At 43.5% G+C, this 14,972-nt stretch overlaps 1 protein-coding gene across 4 annotated transcripts in view; it reads left to right on the forward strand.

Moving 5' to 3' along the window:
* Positions 1-14,972, forward strand: part of PDGFRA (platelet derived growth factor receptor alpha) — a 46,445-nt gene that overhangs the window by 7,772 nt on the left and 23,701 nt on the right. For 3 of the 4 annotated variants that reach the window (XM_074992789.1, XM_074992791.1, XM_074992788.1), the window contains exons 2-8: positions 2,574-2,634; positions 4,379-4,693; positions 9,649-9,912; positions 10,078-10,208; positions 11,559-11,730; positions 11,834-12,023; positions 13,630-13,745. In XM_074992789.1, the coding sequence (XP_074848890.1) occupies positions 2,586-2,634; positions 4,379-4,693; positions 9,649-9,912; positions 10,078-10,208; positions 11,559-11,730; positions 11,834-12,023; positions 13,630-13,745 (1,237 nt within the window). In that variant the 5' untranslated portion in view covers positions 2,574-2,585. Of the gene's footprint in view, positions 1-1,635; positions 1,976-2,573; positions 2,635-4,378; positions 4,694-9,648; positions 9,913-10,077; positions 10,209-11,558; positions 11,731-11,833; positions 12,024-13,629; positions 13,746-14,972 lie in introns of those variants that run through there. The other variant, XM_074992790.1, reaches the window with a different exon arrangement.

A 14,972-nucleotide genomic window follows, 5' to 3' on the forward strand; every position in this document is an offset into this window, starting at 1 on the left:
GAACCAAAACATCTAAATAAATATCATTACTGCTTTTATGCATATGCTCTACTTTTTCTGTCTATATCAACAGACCAATTTGGAAATTTGAGACAGATGTAAAACTCTTTGCATGCCTCCTTTTTCCCATTATAATCAGTGGGTGTCCTAGATGTACAAAGAATGAAGGATCAGACCATAACTACACATGCACTGCATATGTGCTTATGACCCTGGCCCAGATACTCAGCTAATGTAGTTTCATTGACTCTATTTTCAGAAGATGAGTATTTGGTTAGTGGCATGTTCTGAACTGTTTACTAAGATTAAATAAAAAAGTTAAAGAATATGGAGGGCTCGGATGGACTAACTCTTTCTCTTGCTCTGGGATGACACATCATTTTGCCCACTTAGTGGCTGGAACTAAATAGATTTACTCACAACAGTTTGCCTAAAGTATTGACCCTGAATTAGGCAAACAGGCAAAACAAGGATATGCAAGAATGCATTGGCTTTCCAGTGATCATTGTTCCTTAGATGCGTGACAATGTGCAATCCACTTCAAATAAATAAGGATGAGGAATCCTATATGCACCCCTATGTTCTCTTTTCAGTTGGTGGATGTTGCTCTGGATCTTGTCCAATGGGTTAAATGTGTCATTGATGGAAAGAAAGTATCAACACAATAAGATCTCGAAGGGCAACCAGTCTGTCAATGATCATTTAGTAAATCCCTATATTATGACACTACTGCAGTGGATTCAGGCTCTCAGCTCCCAGTGGCTTGTATGGTAGCTAAGCTTGTTGACTATGTCACAGGATAGTGTCATCACCCATAGTTTACACTGGGTACTGGAGGCGCTGATTCTCCATGTAGTACCAGTTTTACACCAGCATCACTGCAGTAACTTCAAGTAGAATTACTCCAGATTTATGTCAGGTCAGAGGAGAATCAGATTCAAATTACTTCATTATAGATTCCAGTGCTTTCTGTGAATAGTCCATAAAAGCAATGTACTGCAGTAAGAGATCCTTCTAGCTGTGAGGGCAGAAAGAAACCTGGCAGACAGTTGGGGTTACACAGTTTAGGGGAACCTGAGACTTTTCCAAGCAGATCAATAAGACAAAGTATGTGAGTTCTTTAAAGAGCTACAGTGGGGTGCTTTATCTAAAGAAATACAGGATATAAAAGTGATAAAAGTGAGAAAACAGGCTGAAACCAGAGGCCTTCTTTGATGTCCCAGAGTCTGTTATCAGTGGGAGGCAGATATATAAACACATGGCCATTATTGCTAATTGCAAAATCAGGCTGAATGGCTTGTCTTTGCTGGAATGTTGTCTGTTGAATTTCTGAAGCTGCTGCATATGTTCCTTTTAGTTGGTAGTTTGTAAATCTCTGCATTGCCATGAGCCCGCTCAAGCCTTCACAATGTATGAAACATATGTTGGTCTGCAACTGGGTTTTATGTGTTTGTTCCATATGTGGCAAGGGGCAGGAAGGACTGACTCAGCTTTCATAAATAAATATTTCTTGACATTCTCTGATCATGCTGTTACAAAGTGTCACTGACAGCTGGAAGAGTCTGCATGTTTTTCTTTCTCAACAACAGCTGTTGCGTCCTTGTGGTGGGAGTAGAGGATGTCCAGCATCTTGAAGAACTGGTTGCTACCATGGTTTACTGTCAACATGTAATTAATATGTTTGGGGCCTGTGTCCACTTTAGTAGCCCATTTGTATTGCCCTTTTTCCGTATGTATTGCCGTTCCTTTCCCTATGGAATACAATAGCAAAACTGAATACGGATGACAAGATTTGTCTTTGGAAATGTGGCTAGTTTGATTACCAGAAGTAGTCTGACTACCAGAAGTTGAAATTATACTTCGTGGCAATGATTCCTTCGACACCACCTGCTGTCTTATGGCAACTTGCCCTGTATCACTTAGAAGACCGGGAAACTCCAAATAAGCCATTATTCTTTGTTGTTTGGGAAAAGAGGTACTGTAGAAAAACATAACTGCAGTCTTGTGCTCCCTCTTGTGTTTTACTAGAGAGCTTCAGCATGTGTTTGAAATAGAAGGTCTCTCGGTCAAGGGGCCTCTTAATAAATTAAACAAATGCAACTTTCTGAACAAAATGAAAAATAGATACCATGGTAAAATGAAACATTAGCAGATAAAGACACTTTTTTATGAGCGAAAGTGTTTTTAAATTTACTCATTCTCTCAGAATTTCTACCAGCAAGTTTTGTTAGCAGTCCAAAGGCCAGAGCTTGCCATCCGTTACTCTGATGTAATTCCATTATAACCTCACTTGCTCCCCTAGATTTACTCCATGCATAGAGCAATGGAACTATTGGCCTAGTTCTCCAAGGTGTTGTAAGGATTGTGGGCAAAAGGTGCTCAGCGCAACTGAGCCATGAGTGCAGAATTTGTCCCAAAGTGTCCATATTCTTTTCTGGGGAGGGCTCTTTATACTGCCTGCAGCCTGTACTCCTGTGCTGCTGGAAGAGTCAGAACCCCTGAACACAGCTCATTGTTTTTATCACTCTGTTCACTAACTTTACTTTTTCCTGGTTTTCTATTTTCTCTTTCAGGTGTCTGCAGTGATGGGTACTTCCCCAAGGACATTCCTGCTCCTGGGATGTCTCCTGGCAGGTAACACTGTTGTGTCTCTTCATTCATTCTCCCTTGTAAGTTTGGCCTCCAAACCATGCTCTGCAGTAGATGTTCCAGATAGATTAGTTGTTATTGTGATTGGTGATCATGAATGTCACTACAGCACCACTCACAGTCAAGCTGCTGTAAATTCTTTTTCTCTGACATTAATTATAATACAAACAGTCAGAAACATGGTTCCGAGACTCAGATTAAATCTACTGAAAAAACATTTTGATAGACAATCTGTCTCTTTTTTACAACTAAAGATCACAGCCTGGTGCCCATGAGCAGCTCAATGAACCAGGTATGAAACCAGGGGAGTGCCCTGACAGAGGGGAATGGAAGCCACTGTGCAGCTACTACTGCATTTTAAGGGCTGTAATAATTTCTGCAGCTGCTTCTCTCTCTTGGGAGGGAAGAGCTTTGGTAGTGGGTCTTTGTCACTGCTGATGCACCAGTCCTGCTGCTGCTGCATCTCTTCTGCCACTGTGAGCTCCATGATAAGCAGCAGGAAAGCACAGATGTCTTGGGTGGGATCCAGGATCCCTGCCTGCTCCTCCCTTCTTTGAGCCACAGAAGTACACTGGCAAGCCAACCTTCCATATCAGCAGAAAGAAATGGGAGAATGGAGAGGAGGGCAAGCTCTGCCCCAACATGCCAAATCTAAAACAGGCCAGTATTACTCGCTAGTGCAGGTCAAATAGTCTCACTGGCTTGAGAAACAGAACAGAGACCATGATGGGCTCAGTCTTTGCCTCTGCTCAACCTGCTTTGTGCTGGCCCCCTGGCAGACAAACCCTTTATCTACTTCCCTGATGATTTCTCCAGGATCATCAGGGCGTTGATGCTGGGTGTGGCTGTTCTCACTTATAGTGTACAACTTGTCCAAACCAGAGAACCTGGCATTGGAAATCCAGCTTGAACATTAAAAGTGCTCCACTTCCTGTATCCCATTCAAAGAATTACAGTTGTATTTGATCACTAGTCTTCCTTATATTTCAACTAGAGGTGAACCTGAGCCCCTTAGGATATGTCTGCACTGCAACACCATCCACCCCCAAACTCACAGCAGTGAGTCTCCGAGCTTAGGTCTACAGATGCAGGCTTGCAAGGTTGACAGTAAGGCAGTAAGTATAGCCCTATAAACATTCTGTCTTGAGCTGGACCTTGGGTTCTGAGGTGGGCTTCCAAGCCTGAGCTGGAACAGCACCATGGTGATTTTTAGAACTGTAGCACAGTCCAGTGTAGAGGAAAGGTTATCGACTCACTGCTGCAGGGTTTTGTTTTGGTTGCTTGGTTATTTTTGTTTTGCAGTGGAGACATTCCCAAAGTTTGGGTACAGCCTACTGCTGTAGTCCATTGTAGAAGGAGAGATCTGCTGTAAAGCTCTGATGCATATGTTAACATAGCATGAAATGCTCCCAAAGTCTGGGGCTGTTTCGATCTGGGAGTTTGGTAGAGATCCACCACTAATTTCTTTCCTTCTTCTTTCATGTCTTAGTGAAAGCTGGACTGAAACGAAATGAGCAGCATTTTGTGTGAATTTCAAAGAGAAGTGATTTTGTCCTCCATAGGGAAATGCTGTGGCTGCTTTCAAAAGGGTACATTGACAGGGAGATCGGTGTGCCTGTTGTTTTCCATGCAAATGCTGTTTTATAGATAAATTGAGCATTCTGTCTCACATCAACGTAATGAGCATCTTCTGCTTAGTAACCCAGTACTTATTCATTTCCTTTGACAGGACCCCGGCTCACTTTTTGCCAGCTTCCACTGCCGACTGTTCTTCCCAACAGAGAGGAAATGGTCGTGCAACTGAACGCCTCGTTTACCTTGAAATGCTCTGGAGACAGTGAAGTGACCTGGCAATACCCAGTGGCTGAAGGAAGCCATACAATAGACATTAGAAATGAAGAGAACAACAGTGGTCTCTTTGTAACTTTGCTGGAAGTCGCAAATGCCTCAGCTGCGCATACTGGACTATACACTTGTTACTACAATTATACTCAAGAAGAGGACGGGGAGGTGGAAGGGAAGGATATCTACATCTATGTGCCTGGTGAGTGGGTTATGTTGTGTGACAGCTGAAAGTTTTGCTTGGGTTGCTGTGCAGGAATACCGAGGATCATATTGAGCAATTATTTGGAGGGCAACCTTTTTATTTGGGCTGGACATGCTCCTCTTCACAATGAATTTGGTGGTGGCTTGTGGAATGTGTCCTGTGGGACCTGTACTGAGACTAACTAACTTATGCATAATACTACGGGGTCAATGGATGCTAATGGCTCTTGGTCACCATTGACCTGAATTGGGTTTGAACGGATAGCTCAGGGTCTATTTACTGTGACTTTCAAATATCTGAGGTGTGGAAATGCATTAGCTGCTAGAAAACTTGAATGGTAGTGCAAGAGGGTGCTAACATATATATAGAGTATAGGAAGTAGGAATCACAGGTGGTTAGTAAGATGCTGCATTTGAACAGCTTTCATGAGACAGCTAGAAACAGGAAATGGCAGGGAAAGCTGTGGCTTCTGCTGTACTACCATTCTGCTGTCAGAGGTGCCATGGTAATGAGGCAATTTGAAGCAGGCTAAGGAGGCACTAACCTGCATATTAAGTGCCTCCTTGGCATAATTGCGGCCACACAAGCAGACTTTGAATTGCAGATTGACAGTGAAGATGGGGGCAGCTTTGAAATAAGCGCCCCACTTTGACATTCCCTTACTCCGATCTCGTTCTGTGGGAATAAGGGAATGTCAGAGTGGGGCGCTTATTTCAAAGCTGCCCCATCTTCACTGTCAATCTGCAATTTGAAGTCTGTTGGCGTAGCTGCCATTATGCTAACAAGGCACTGAATATGCATGTTAGCACCTCATTAGCCTGCTCCAGATTGCCTCATTACCATGGCACCTCCAATGGGAGAATGGTAGTGTAGCAGCAGGCTGTGAGGCAGTCTGGCAAAAAGCAAATAATTCAGGTTTTCTATGCACCATTTGCCACAAGGTGTCAAAATTGTCACAGCAACACTTGCCTTTCCTGCCTCAAACTTCCTTTCATGCACAGTGGAAAAAGCTGTTGGCCCCAAAGCAATGATGGGGGCATAAATAGTGAGACATTGTAGCCTTGTAGCCTAGTGGAAAAAGCACTGGATTGTGGCTCGGCAGATCTCAGATTCTGTCCCACCTCTGTCTTGTGACTTTGGATCACCCATAGCCCTTCTGTACCATAGTTTACCCATCTGTAAAATGGGATAATGACATTAACCTTGTACTAAAGCATCTATATCCACTGAGCTGGGTGTTAGATCAGTGGTGTCCAGTAGTAGTTCAAGGATCACCACGCTTGTGGTTGTGGTCCTTTCATGTTTACCACAGGCCACCCCCGCCGGTCCAAATAAATACCTCCCCCACCCCAGAACAAGGCTCCCCCAGCCCCTCCCCACTCATACTGAATGCCCTCTCCCTTCCCCAGAGCCAGTTACCCCCAGCTCCCCCTCCCAACTGAATGCCGATGACTCACCAGAGCCAGCACTGCTGCAGCCACAGAGGCCACCGCAGCTGGAGTTGCAGGAGCCGTGTTGGGGCCTCAGGAGCCACACCAGGGCTGGAGCCACAGGAGCTGCAGGGGCTGCTGCTGCCACCACGCCCTGGTCCCACCAAGCAGTGGGGCGCATGCACGGAGAGGGCAGAGGGCACTCCACGTGTGCGGCTCTGAGGAGCTACGTTTAAAGGCTCCAAGAGCCGCGAGCAGCTCCAGAGCCTGGAATCACCCCGCCGCAGTGTCCTGTTTGCTACATGCGGTGAAGGTATTGGACACCGGGGGGTTAGATTGTGAACAAGAAGAACTCTTCCCATTGGCCATCTCTGGGAGCATCACCCCATCTGGTAATCTTCCCATTCCCTTTTAGAAGAGCTCACCTCCACACTCCCCCTCCCCCCACACTCTGGGGGATAAAGAAGCCACAGAATGTCCTTCTGTCTGCCAACCCTCTGCCTGAGGTTGGCAAGTAAATCTATTAAACCTATTTGTCATGGTTGTAACAGGCGCCATAGCCTGAGTCATGACTGACTTTTACATGACCACCGACATCTTTAAAAAGGAAGACACTATAACAATTGACATCTGGGGATTTTGGCATGGGGCAGGGAGGATGAATGGGTGGATGGGGGAGCAAGTGGGTGGATGTGAAGATAAATGGGTTTATAAACTTTATTGAGAGCCTTTGTACAGCACTATATAGGGCTGCCTGTGGCTCTTTTGTGGAGCAAGGGATTAGAGACAACATTGCAGAGACACAAAGGACCAGACCGACTGATAGACTGGCTGTGAACACTCTGAGTGTTAGAGTACAAGAGCAGTACAGGAAAACAAGGGAGCAGGAAAGGTTGCAAGTCATCCTGTAAAAGTGTATCATGCTTGTGAAGGAAAACAAAGAGGTGCCCGGGACCACAAAAAGATTATATAAAGAGAAAAAGACAGCACCAGAGATTTTGTGAAGTGCCCTAAAACTCTGAAGTCCGCTTGCAATGACATTTGGGATGTCTATGGAGCATAATGTGTCATCGTTAGTGTGACTCTTCCAGGAATTGTTTCCACATTTACCATGACTAACTTGGAAGCACTAACAATTGTTCCTAAGACAGTTACTGAAGTTTGGCCGGAGCCCATGGGCTTTGTACCTCAGTCTCAAATCACCTCTAAGCAGCCCACCACAAGAAAGGTGCTTCTGGGTAGGGTGGTAACACTATTAGTTCAAAAGCAAGGAAGATGAAGACAGATATGAGAAGATATCTGTCTTTCAAGACCATTTTCATGTGTCCTTGTGACATACCAGTGTACAGTTCAGACTAATGAGTAGCTGTGCCACCTCTGCCTTCTAACCTGTGGTGCCCTTTATAATACTTTGCTGCTGTAGGCTCCACCCTGCACTGCTCACAGACAACCTCCTGCATGCAGGTCACTCTCAACTATGCCCTGTGTGTGCTGCAGCCAACCAGCCACCCATTTGCTCTTGATTATATTGCAGGGTATTCTCAAAACACTTCTATGCTTAGATTTTCCTCCAGTCTTGTGTTGCCTGTCTTCTCCTATGGCTGGTCTGCACTAAGGATCAAAGTCGAACCCAAATACACAATTCTAGCCACAACATTAGTGTAGCTAGAATTGACATATCAAGATCGACTTTTTACCCTGATGTAGATCCGGGCTCTTCGGGCTTGTGCTGATGTCCCTTACACCATGTGGCAGCGAGGAGTACCAAGGTCAACGGCTGAGCCCAGAGAGATTGATTTTGCTGCGTCTTCACTGATGCGGCAAAATCAAACTCCGGTAGATCAATCATGGTGCATCAAACTCACAGTAGATATAGACATTCCTCTAGACAATACAAATACCTTTAATAGAAATACAGGTTGCACCAACTTGGTCCAGCACCCTCAGGACCTGAGTGGTCCCGGACCAGGGAATTTGCGGGAGTAGCGGAGGTCAATGTGCCCTTCTAGCCTCCCGCTCCCAGGTTCTCCTTCCAACTGTGGGCCTGACTGCAAGTGGTGAAGCATAAAATTAAGTAAGGGTTATAGGAAAAGATAAGGTGCAACAGGTGAGTAACAAACTATGATGCCGTCAAAGAAAAATTTTGTCTCACCACATGCCAAACTTCTTAGGCCAGGGCCCATCTCCTGTTCAGCAGCTGCTTCCTGTGACCCTTCTGGTGCAGTGAAACAATGAACAGAGAGAAAGAAGGAGGAGAGGGCCTCCTTGGCATATTGTCTCTCCTTTTTTCTCCCTCTTGAAAAATCTTTCCAGCCAGAGGTGGGAGTAAGATGGTATGGGTTGGAATGGCGTACTGGTAAGAAAGCAGATGAAGCTGTGCGATTAGGATGATCTAGTCTGGTCTGCCATACTGGCAAGCTATTTATAGCTAGTACCAGAAAGATGCTGTACCATCCCCAGCCCTTCCACAGAGCGAGGAGCTCAGAGTGGTATGGCAGCTGAAGAAGCTGCTGTTCTGCACCTTTCTCAGCATACTGCTGCCCCTCCCAGCAGGGAAAGGAGCAGAACCCCATCTCTGTCCTCTGGCAGGCCTGCCACTCTGCAGAGGTGGAGGATACACAGCTCCATGAAGGGACAGAAGGTGAGGCTGGGGGTTTCTGTAGCTTTCCCTGCTGTGGCAAGATAGCTTGTGCTCACCGCTGCTTCCATTGCGGTAACTTGTATGTCACTCATGGCAGTGTTTTTTTCACACCCCTGAGCAAATTAAGTCATATCGACAAAAGTGGTAGTGGGGACGTATTTGTGAGCTATTCATGCTCTGTCACTGTGGTTTATACCAGTGAAAGATAGGACGTTTATTCTAATACATTTATTCTAAATCTCCTTTGTGTGTGCCGGTTAGTGTCAATCCAAAATACAAATCAAGGCCACAGAGCTGGAAAATGGAATTTTTCAGTCCAAATTCTACACTAAAGATGTTGCTCAAAATTGTTGTCAAGAGGGTTGTGTAGGTGTGAAAAACTCAGAGTTCAGCCTTTGGTTTTCATTTTTTCCCACAGGAATGTGTAACAATTCTCACACCTAAATATTAGTGATTTTCTCTTTTTTTGCCTTTTGCCAATGACTCCACCAGCTCCATGTCAAAAGGAAATAATAATACTTCCTGTTCTCCTGGAGGTCTGAAACTTCCCAGGATGGAGTCTACATTTCTGTTACATGGGATCCTGACACTGGCTGGATGACTGGGATGTGCTGATACATATTTCATCAGATGACAAATGTCATGCTGATGGCAGTGTGTCAGATTGTGTCAGACTCTGTGTGTGACAGTAGCATGGTTGTGGTTTTGCATATCATAAGGGAAATTGCTGATAAAGTAAAGAAACAAAATTTATTCATAAATAACAAGAAGTCCTGTGGCACCTTATAGACTAACAAAATGCATAATTATCGGCTAATGTGTCCACACTTGTACATGGGCACGTTAAAACTGAATGTAAAAATGCTTATCTTTTTTTACAGATCCAGATATGCCCTTCGTTCCTCTGCTACCGGAGGATCAGTTTATCCTAGTAGAAGATGGTGATTCAACCATTATCCCTTGTCGTACAAGTGACCCTAATGCTCAAGTAGCTTTAATTAACAGTGAATCCAAGGTCATACATGCCTATTATGACAGCAAACAAGGCTTCCTAGGAAATTTTCCTGGAGGCTCATATACATGCAAAACAACTGTTAAAGGAGTGGAGTTCATGTCAGATCAGTTTTTCATCTACATTTTGAAAGGTACTCTTTTTTCATTTTCTCAGGGCACCCAAAAATGTTGAGTGTGAGTCTCTTCTGGCCTACACCATAATTGCATAAACAAATGGAATCTAGCCTTAGAAGTCACCCATTTGTATACTGTACATGGTTTTTAAACTTGCTGCATTCTCTTTCTTTTTCCCTCAGCTACTTCACAGCTGCCAGTTGAGATTGAGGCCCTTAAAACTGTGTATAAAACAGGCGAAACAATTGTGGTGACTTGTGTGGTCTTTGACAACGAGGTGGTTAATTTACAGTGGAATTATCCAGGGAAAGTGGTAAGTATCTCATTTTGTTTCTGCGTAATTATAGTTATCAGTTGGTGAGGAATATGGGGATGTGAAGGGGTCAGCTCTTCACTGTTTGAATGAGGACAGAGGAAGAGAGAAAACAGAACCATTTCTTTTATTTTCAGGTTATGACCATACAAAATCAGTAGCAGGTGTTAGAATTCTTCTAGTTAGTGAGTATGCAAGCATCCAACAAAGATTGAGGTGCTGGGAGCATAAGAAATTATCAGGGGCTGAGATTATGGTGATGAAGGAATAAAATCTCTCTGAATTTGTGCTCTAGAAAGCCAGATGGAACAAAAATGGAATGTTCTGGAAATGTCTCCAAATGTCTGTGTTTAACACTGGTGGTGAAGAGAATCTGGTTCTAAAAATGATTGTCTTCAAGTCATTGTCTCAGAGGGCCTGATTTTTCTCAGTTACACAGGTGTAAATGAGGGGTAACTCTATGGAAGTAATTTAATGTAGTCATTTACACTAACAAAAACCTATTGTGACAGGAGAACCAGTCCCAAATTCTCATAATGTTTGTTCTGAAGTGAAGGATTCTGTTCAGTGAAATCCCATTTATAATCAGTGCCCCATGTATAGTGTGAGTATGATACTGTGTAAAAGGTCTGGTAATTCTGGGTTATTTTAAAGTTGTAGAATATTTGTGACCCACAATTGCAGCTTTCATTTTAAAAAATTAAGGGCTTGAAAAAATTACTTTATGTAGGAAGGCTTCTTTTTATTTTCAGTTTTATATAGACATTACCTTAGCTTTCTGCCAATCATTCTAGTTTCACACTATCCCCAACATATTTTTGGTTCCCATCCTTCAGTTTGTGTGTGCTGCCTTCCCTTTTCAATGTTTCTATTCTCAGCTGAACCCTCCTTTGCAAATGAACTATTCTCAGAGCACAGAGAATGTAGGAACTAGGAACTGGGCATTGTCTGTCAGAAAAAAGGGTATTAAGAATTCACCTCACCTTATGGGAAATGAGTAAAGAGCATTTAGAATCAGCAGCTTCACCACCAGAGCCAAAGGCTTTTAGGCTTTCCATCTAATTTTTAGATGGTATTTTGCTCCAAGTACACAATTCATGGAATTTTAAACTTATTTACCCTTTGGTAGTTAGCTCCAAAATTGTGTATTCTCATGGGCACACCTGCTGCATTGCATCCATGTCTGAAAATTTGTCCTGATTAAGCCATTCCTTCTGAATGTGGAATTTGGCCCATAAAGCAGGAACTCTTTCATTGCCCTCTTTCAGATTGTATAATAATTCTTTGTACTGTATTTATTTTCTGCAGCTGGGTTGTTTAAATAAGACTTATTTTCTGTCCAAAACACAGAAAGAAAAAGGTGTGATAAAAGTTGATGATATTAAAGTTCCATCTCAGAAGCTGGTTTACACTTTGACCATTCCTGAGGCTTCAGTGAAGGATACCGGGGATTATGAATGCACTGCCCAACATGCAACCAAGGAGGTTCATGAAAATAAGAGAGTAGTCATTACAGTTCATGGTACAGTTCAATTTTTATGTCCAAAAATTGTTAGCATTCTGGGAAATGCCATGTTTGAAAGGAAGTGAAGAGCATTATTTATGTGAACTATTATTGTTTACAGATAAAGGATTCATTCATCTGGACCCCCAGTTTAGCCCTCTGGAAGCTGTCAATTTACATGAGGTGAAAAATTTTGTAGTGGATGTGCAGGCTTACCCAGCTCCAAAAATGATCTGGCTGAAGGACAACATGATTCTGACTGATAACCTTACAGAGATTGTTACTAGTTCAAACAAGCTCCATGAGACAAGGTAAAGAGAGGTCATGATAAGGTGGCAATAAGAGTTTTTCTTCCCAAAATCTTGTGATTCCATTTATGAGTAGAATTTGGTGAGAAGAACCAAGACATCACATACAACCTTCCTCTCCTTGCCTTTGATCACCCCTCTTTGATATCTTGTCTTCCCTTGACTTCCATGTCACTGTCTCCTCTTGAATCTTTTTGTGAAATCCCTACTCTTCTTTAAGAATCTCTTTGGGGAGCATTACATTCCTCCTCCTCCTGTTTAGTGGTGCCTGTGAAGGGCTCCTACCTTCCGCCCATCCTCTTCTTTATACTGTATACTTCGGTAGCCCCTCTCTTATGTCATTTCGACTGTGATCTCTCTGATGACAGTTCTCAAATATACTGTGGTTCATTGTCATCTCTCTCACTTTGTCTCTGATAGCTCATCTTGAATGACTTGCAGTCTGCTCAAGTTTATCAAAGGCAAACTAAGCTCACAGTTGTCCCTTCACACATTATGTCCTTCATTCATTTACCATTGCGCTTGACAATGTTATTTTCCCTGCCACCCAGGGATATGACCTGGGCAGCAACTTTGTCACCTTCTTTTTCTTTCCCTCCACATTCTACTGCTGCTTCCTTCACAACATTCAGAGACCGAAAGGCCAGAAAGGACAATTGTGACCTACCTCATTTGTCTGCTTGTAGAGAACAAGCCACAGAACTTCCCCAGAATAATTCCCGGTGTAGACCTTTTAGGGAAAAAAAATCCAATCTTGATTTTAAAATGGGCAGTGACAAAGAATCCACCATGACCCTTGGTGCGTTGCTCCGGTGGTTAATTCCTCTGACTGTTGAAAACGTTCACCTTATTGCCAGTCTGAATTTCTTTAGCTGTAACTTTCAACCACTAGCTCATATTATACCTTTCTCTGCTAGACTGACCAGCCCATTATTTAGTATTTGTTCTACATGTAGATACTTATAGACAGTAATAAAATCACCCTTTCACTCTCTCTTTTTTATGTTAAATAGATGGACATCTTTGAGTCTACCATTATAAAACGTGTTTTCTAGCCTTTCAATCATTCCTGAGGCTTTTCTCTGAGCCCTCTGCAATTTGTCAACATCCCTGTTGAATTGTAGGTGCCAGAACTTTATTCCAGCAGCAGTCATACCATTATCAAATATATATATATATATATAAAATCTCTCTCACTGTCCATCCTATTAGCTAACTCACTTGTCCAGGGTGTTCTCAGCTACTGCTTTGACTACTGCAACCTTTTCCATTCTTACTACGGTTCTGCCTTCTGGATACTAACCTGGCCCTGCTCCCGTCTTTTCAAAATGTTGCTCCAAAATAATTTCTTGCCCATCATTTTGATCACATCAGTGCCCTCACCAGAGCCCTGCAGGCTATGATACTGCTTGCTTGCTTCTCTGTGGCATTGTGGGAATTAATTAATATTTGAACAGCCCTTTGACAGGAAGGGCATTACAGAAATGCAAAGCATTTATAGTAAACATATGGATTGTCTACTAAAAATGGCTTGAATTGTCTAATGATTTGGATTAATTTATTCTGATATTTTGTAAAATAAAGTATACAAACACTCTTGTTTCTACAGATTCCAAAGTATATTAAAACTGATTCGGGCCAAGGAAGAAGACAGTGGAAATTATACTTTGATTGCTGAAAATGGAGAAGAGACTAAAAGCTATACTTTCTCATTACTAATACAAGGTAAGCATATAAAGAACCCTGTCAGATTAGGCAGTAGGTGGCAGTAGACAGCAAACATTTAGGTTCGTTTAAACGCAGGGTATCCTTCTAAATTACAGGTGTACTAGAATGAAAGGCCAGGAAGCCAGGAATGGCTGTGTTCAAATTCTGACTTTGACTTCTTCAGAGGACTTTTGCAAGTACAGGTTGAACCTCTCTAACCTGGAACTCTCTCTTCCAGCAACATCTGTAATCTGACATGATTTCGATTAGCCAGATGACTACTTATCGTGGGTGTGGCCAAGTTTCTTCTGGTCCCATAAAGTTTGTTTACAGTAGTGGTTCCCAACCTTTTCCAGATGGGGACGCATTTTGATAATTCAGGAAGACTTGGTGACCCAAGACAATTCAAAAATGGGGCGGGGGGGCACAGAGCTGTAAGTAACTAATTTTATACCTGAGGCAAGAATATAAAATTAAAATGTTTATATATTCATAACAGTTATTTCATAGAAAAGGGGAAATATATTAATAAAATAATAACACTGCATTTACTATAGTTAGTCAGAGTTGTAGTGGTGGAAAGACTCTCATCCCCAAACTGCTCCCCCCCAGCTTAAACCCCACACTCAAGGGCTTGGGGAGTCACCCTGAGGGGCTAGAGGAGTCAGCCTGAGGGGCTAGGAGTCACTCAGGGTATGGAGGGGGCTAGGGGAGTCACATTCATGGGCTGGAGGGATCTAGAGGGGGCTGGGGAATCACACTCGGGCTAGGAGTCACTCAGGGGCTGAAGGGAGCTAAGGGTGTCTCACTTAGGGTCTAAGGGAGTCACACTCAGGGGCTGCAGGGGACTAGGGGAGTCACACTCAGGGGCTAGGAGTCACTCACAGGCTGGAGGGAGCTAGGGGAGGCACAGGGACCCCCACAGCTGGAAGAGGGCTGGGGTGTAGAACCCCGGCCAGCAGCGCCAGCTGCAGGAACCCTGCTGGGATCTGCGAGGACCCCATCTCCTGCAAGGCTGGAAGCCAGGGAGCTGATCGCTTCTGCCCTCCCTCTGAACCTCAGACTCAGACTCCTACCTTACCTGAGCTGGGTGTTGTTCCTCAGGTATGCAGTTCTCTGCCCTGCAACTGAAATGGTTCTCAATGTAATTGATTGGCTTAACTGCCTGACAGCTGATAATCCAATTAAGAAGTTGAGAACCACTTCAGCAGTGTGAATGGCTTCTTAATAGCCACCTGTGGAGCT

This window comes from Carettochelys insculpta, chromosome 4, assembly GCF_033958435.1.
Source record: "Carettochelys insculpta isolate YL-2023 chromosome 4, ASM3395843v1, whole genome shotgun sequence".
Classification (NCBI taxonomy): Eukaryota; Metazoa; Chordata; order Testudines; family Carettochelyidae; genus Carettochelys; species Carettochelys insculpta.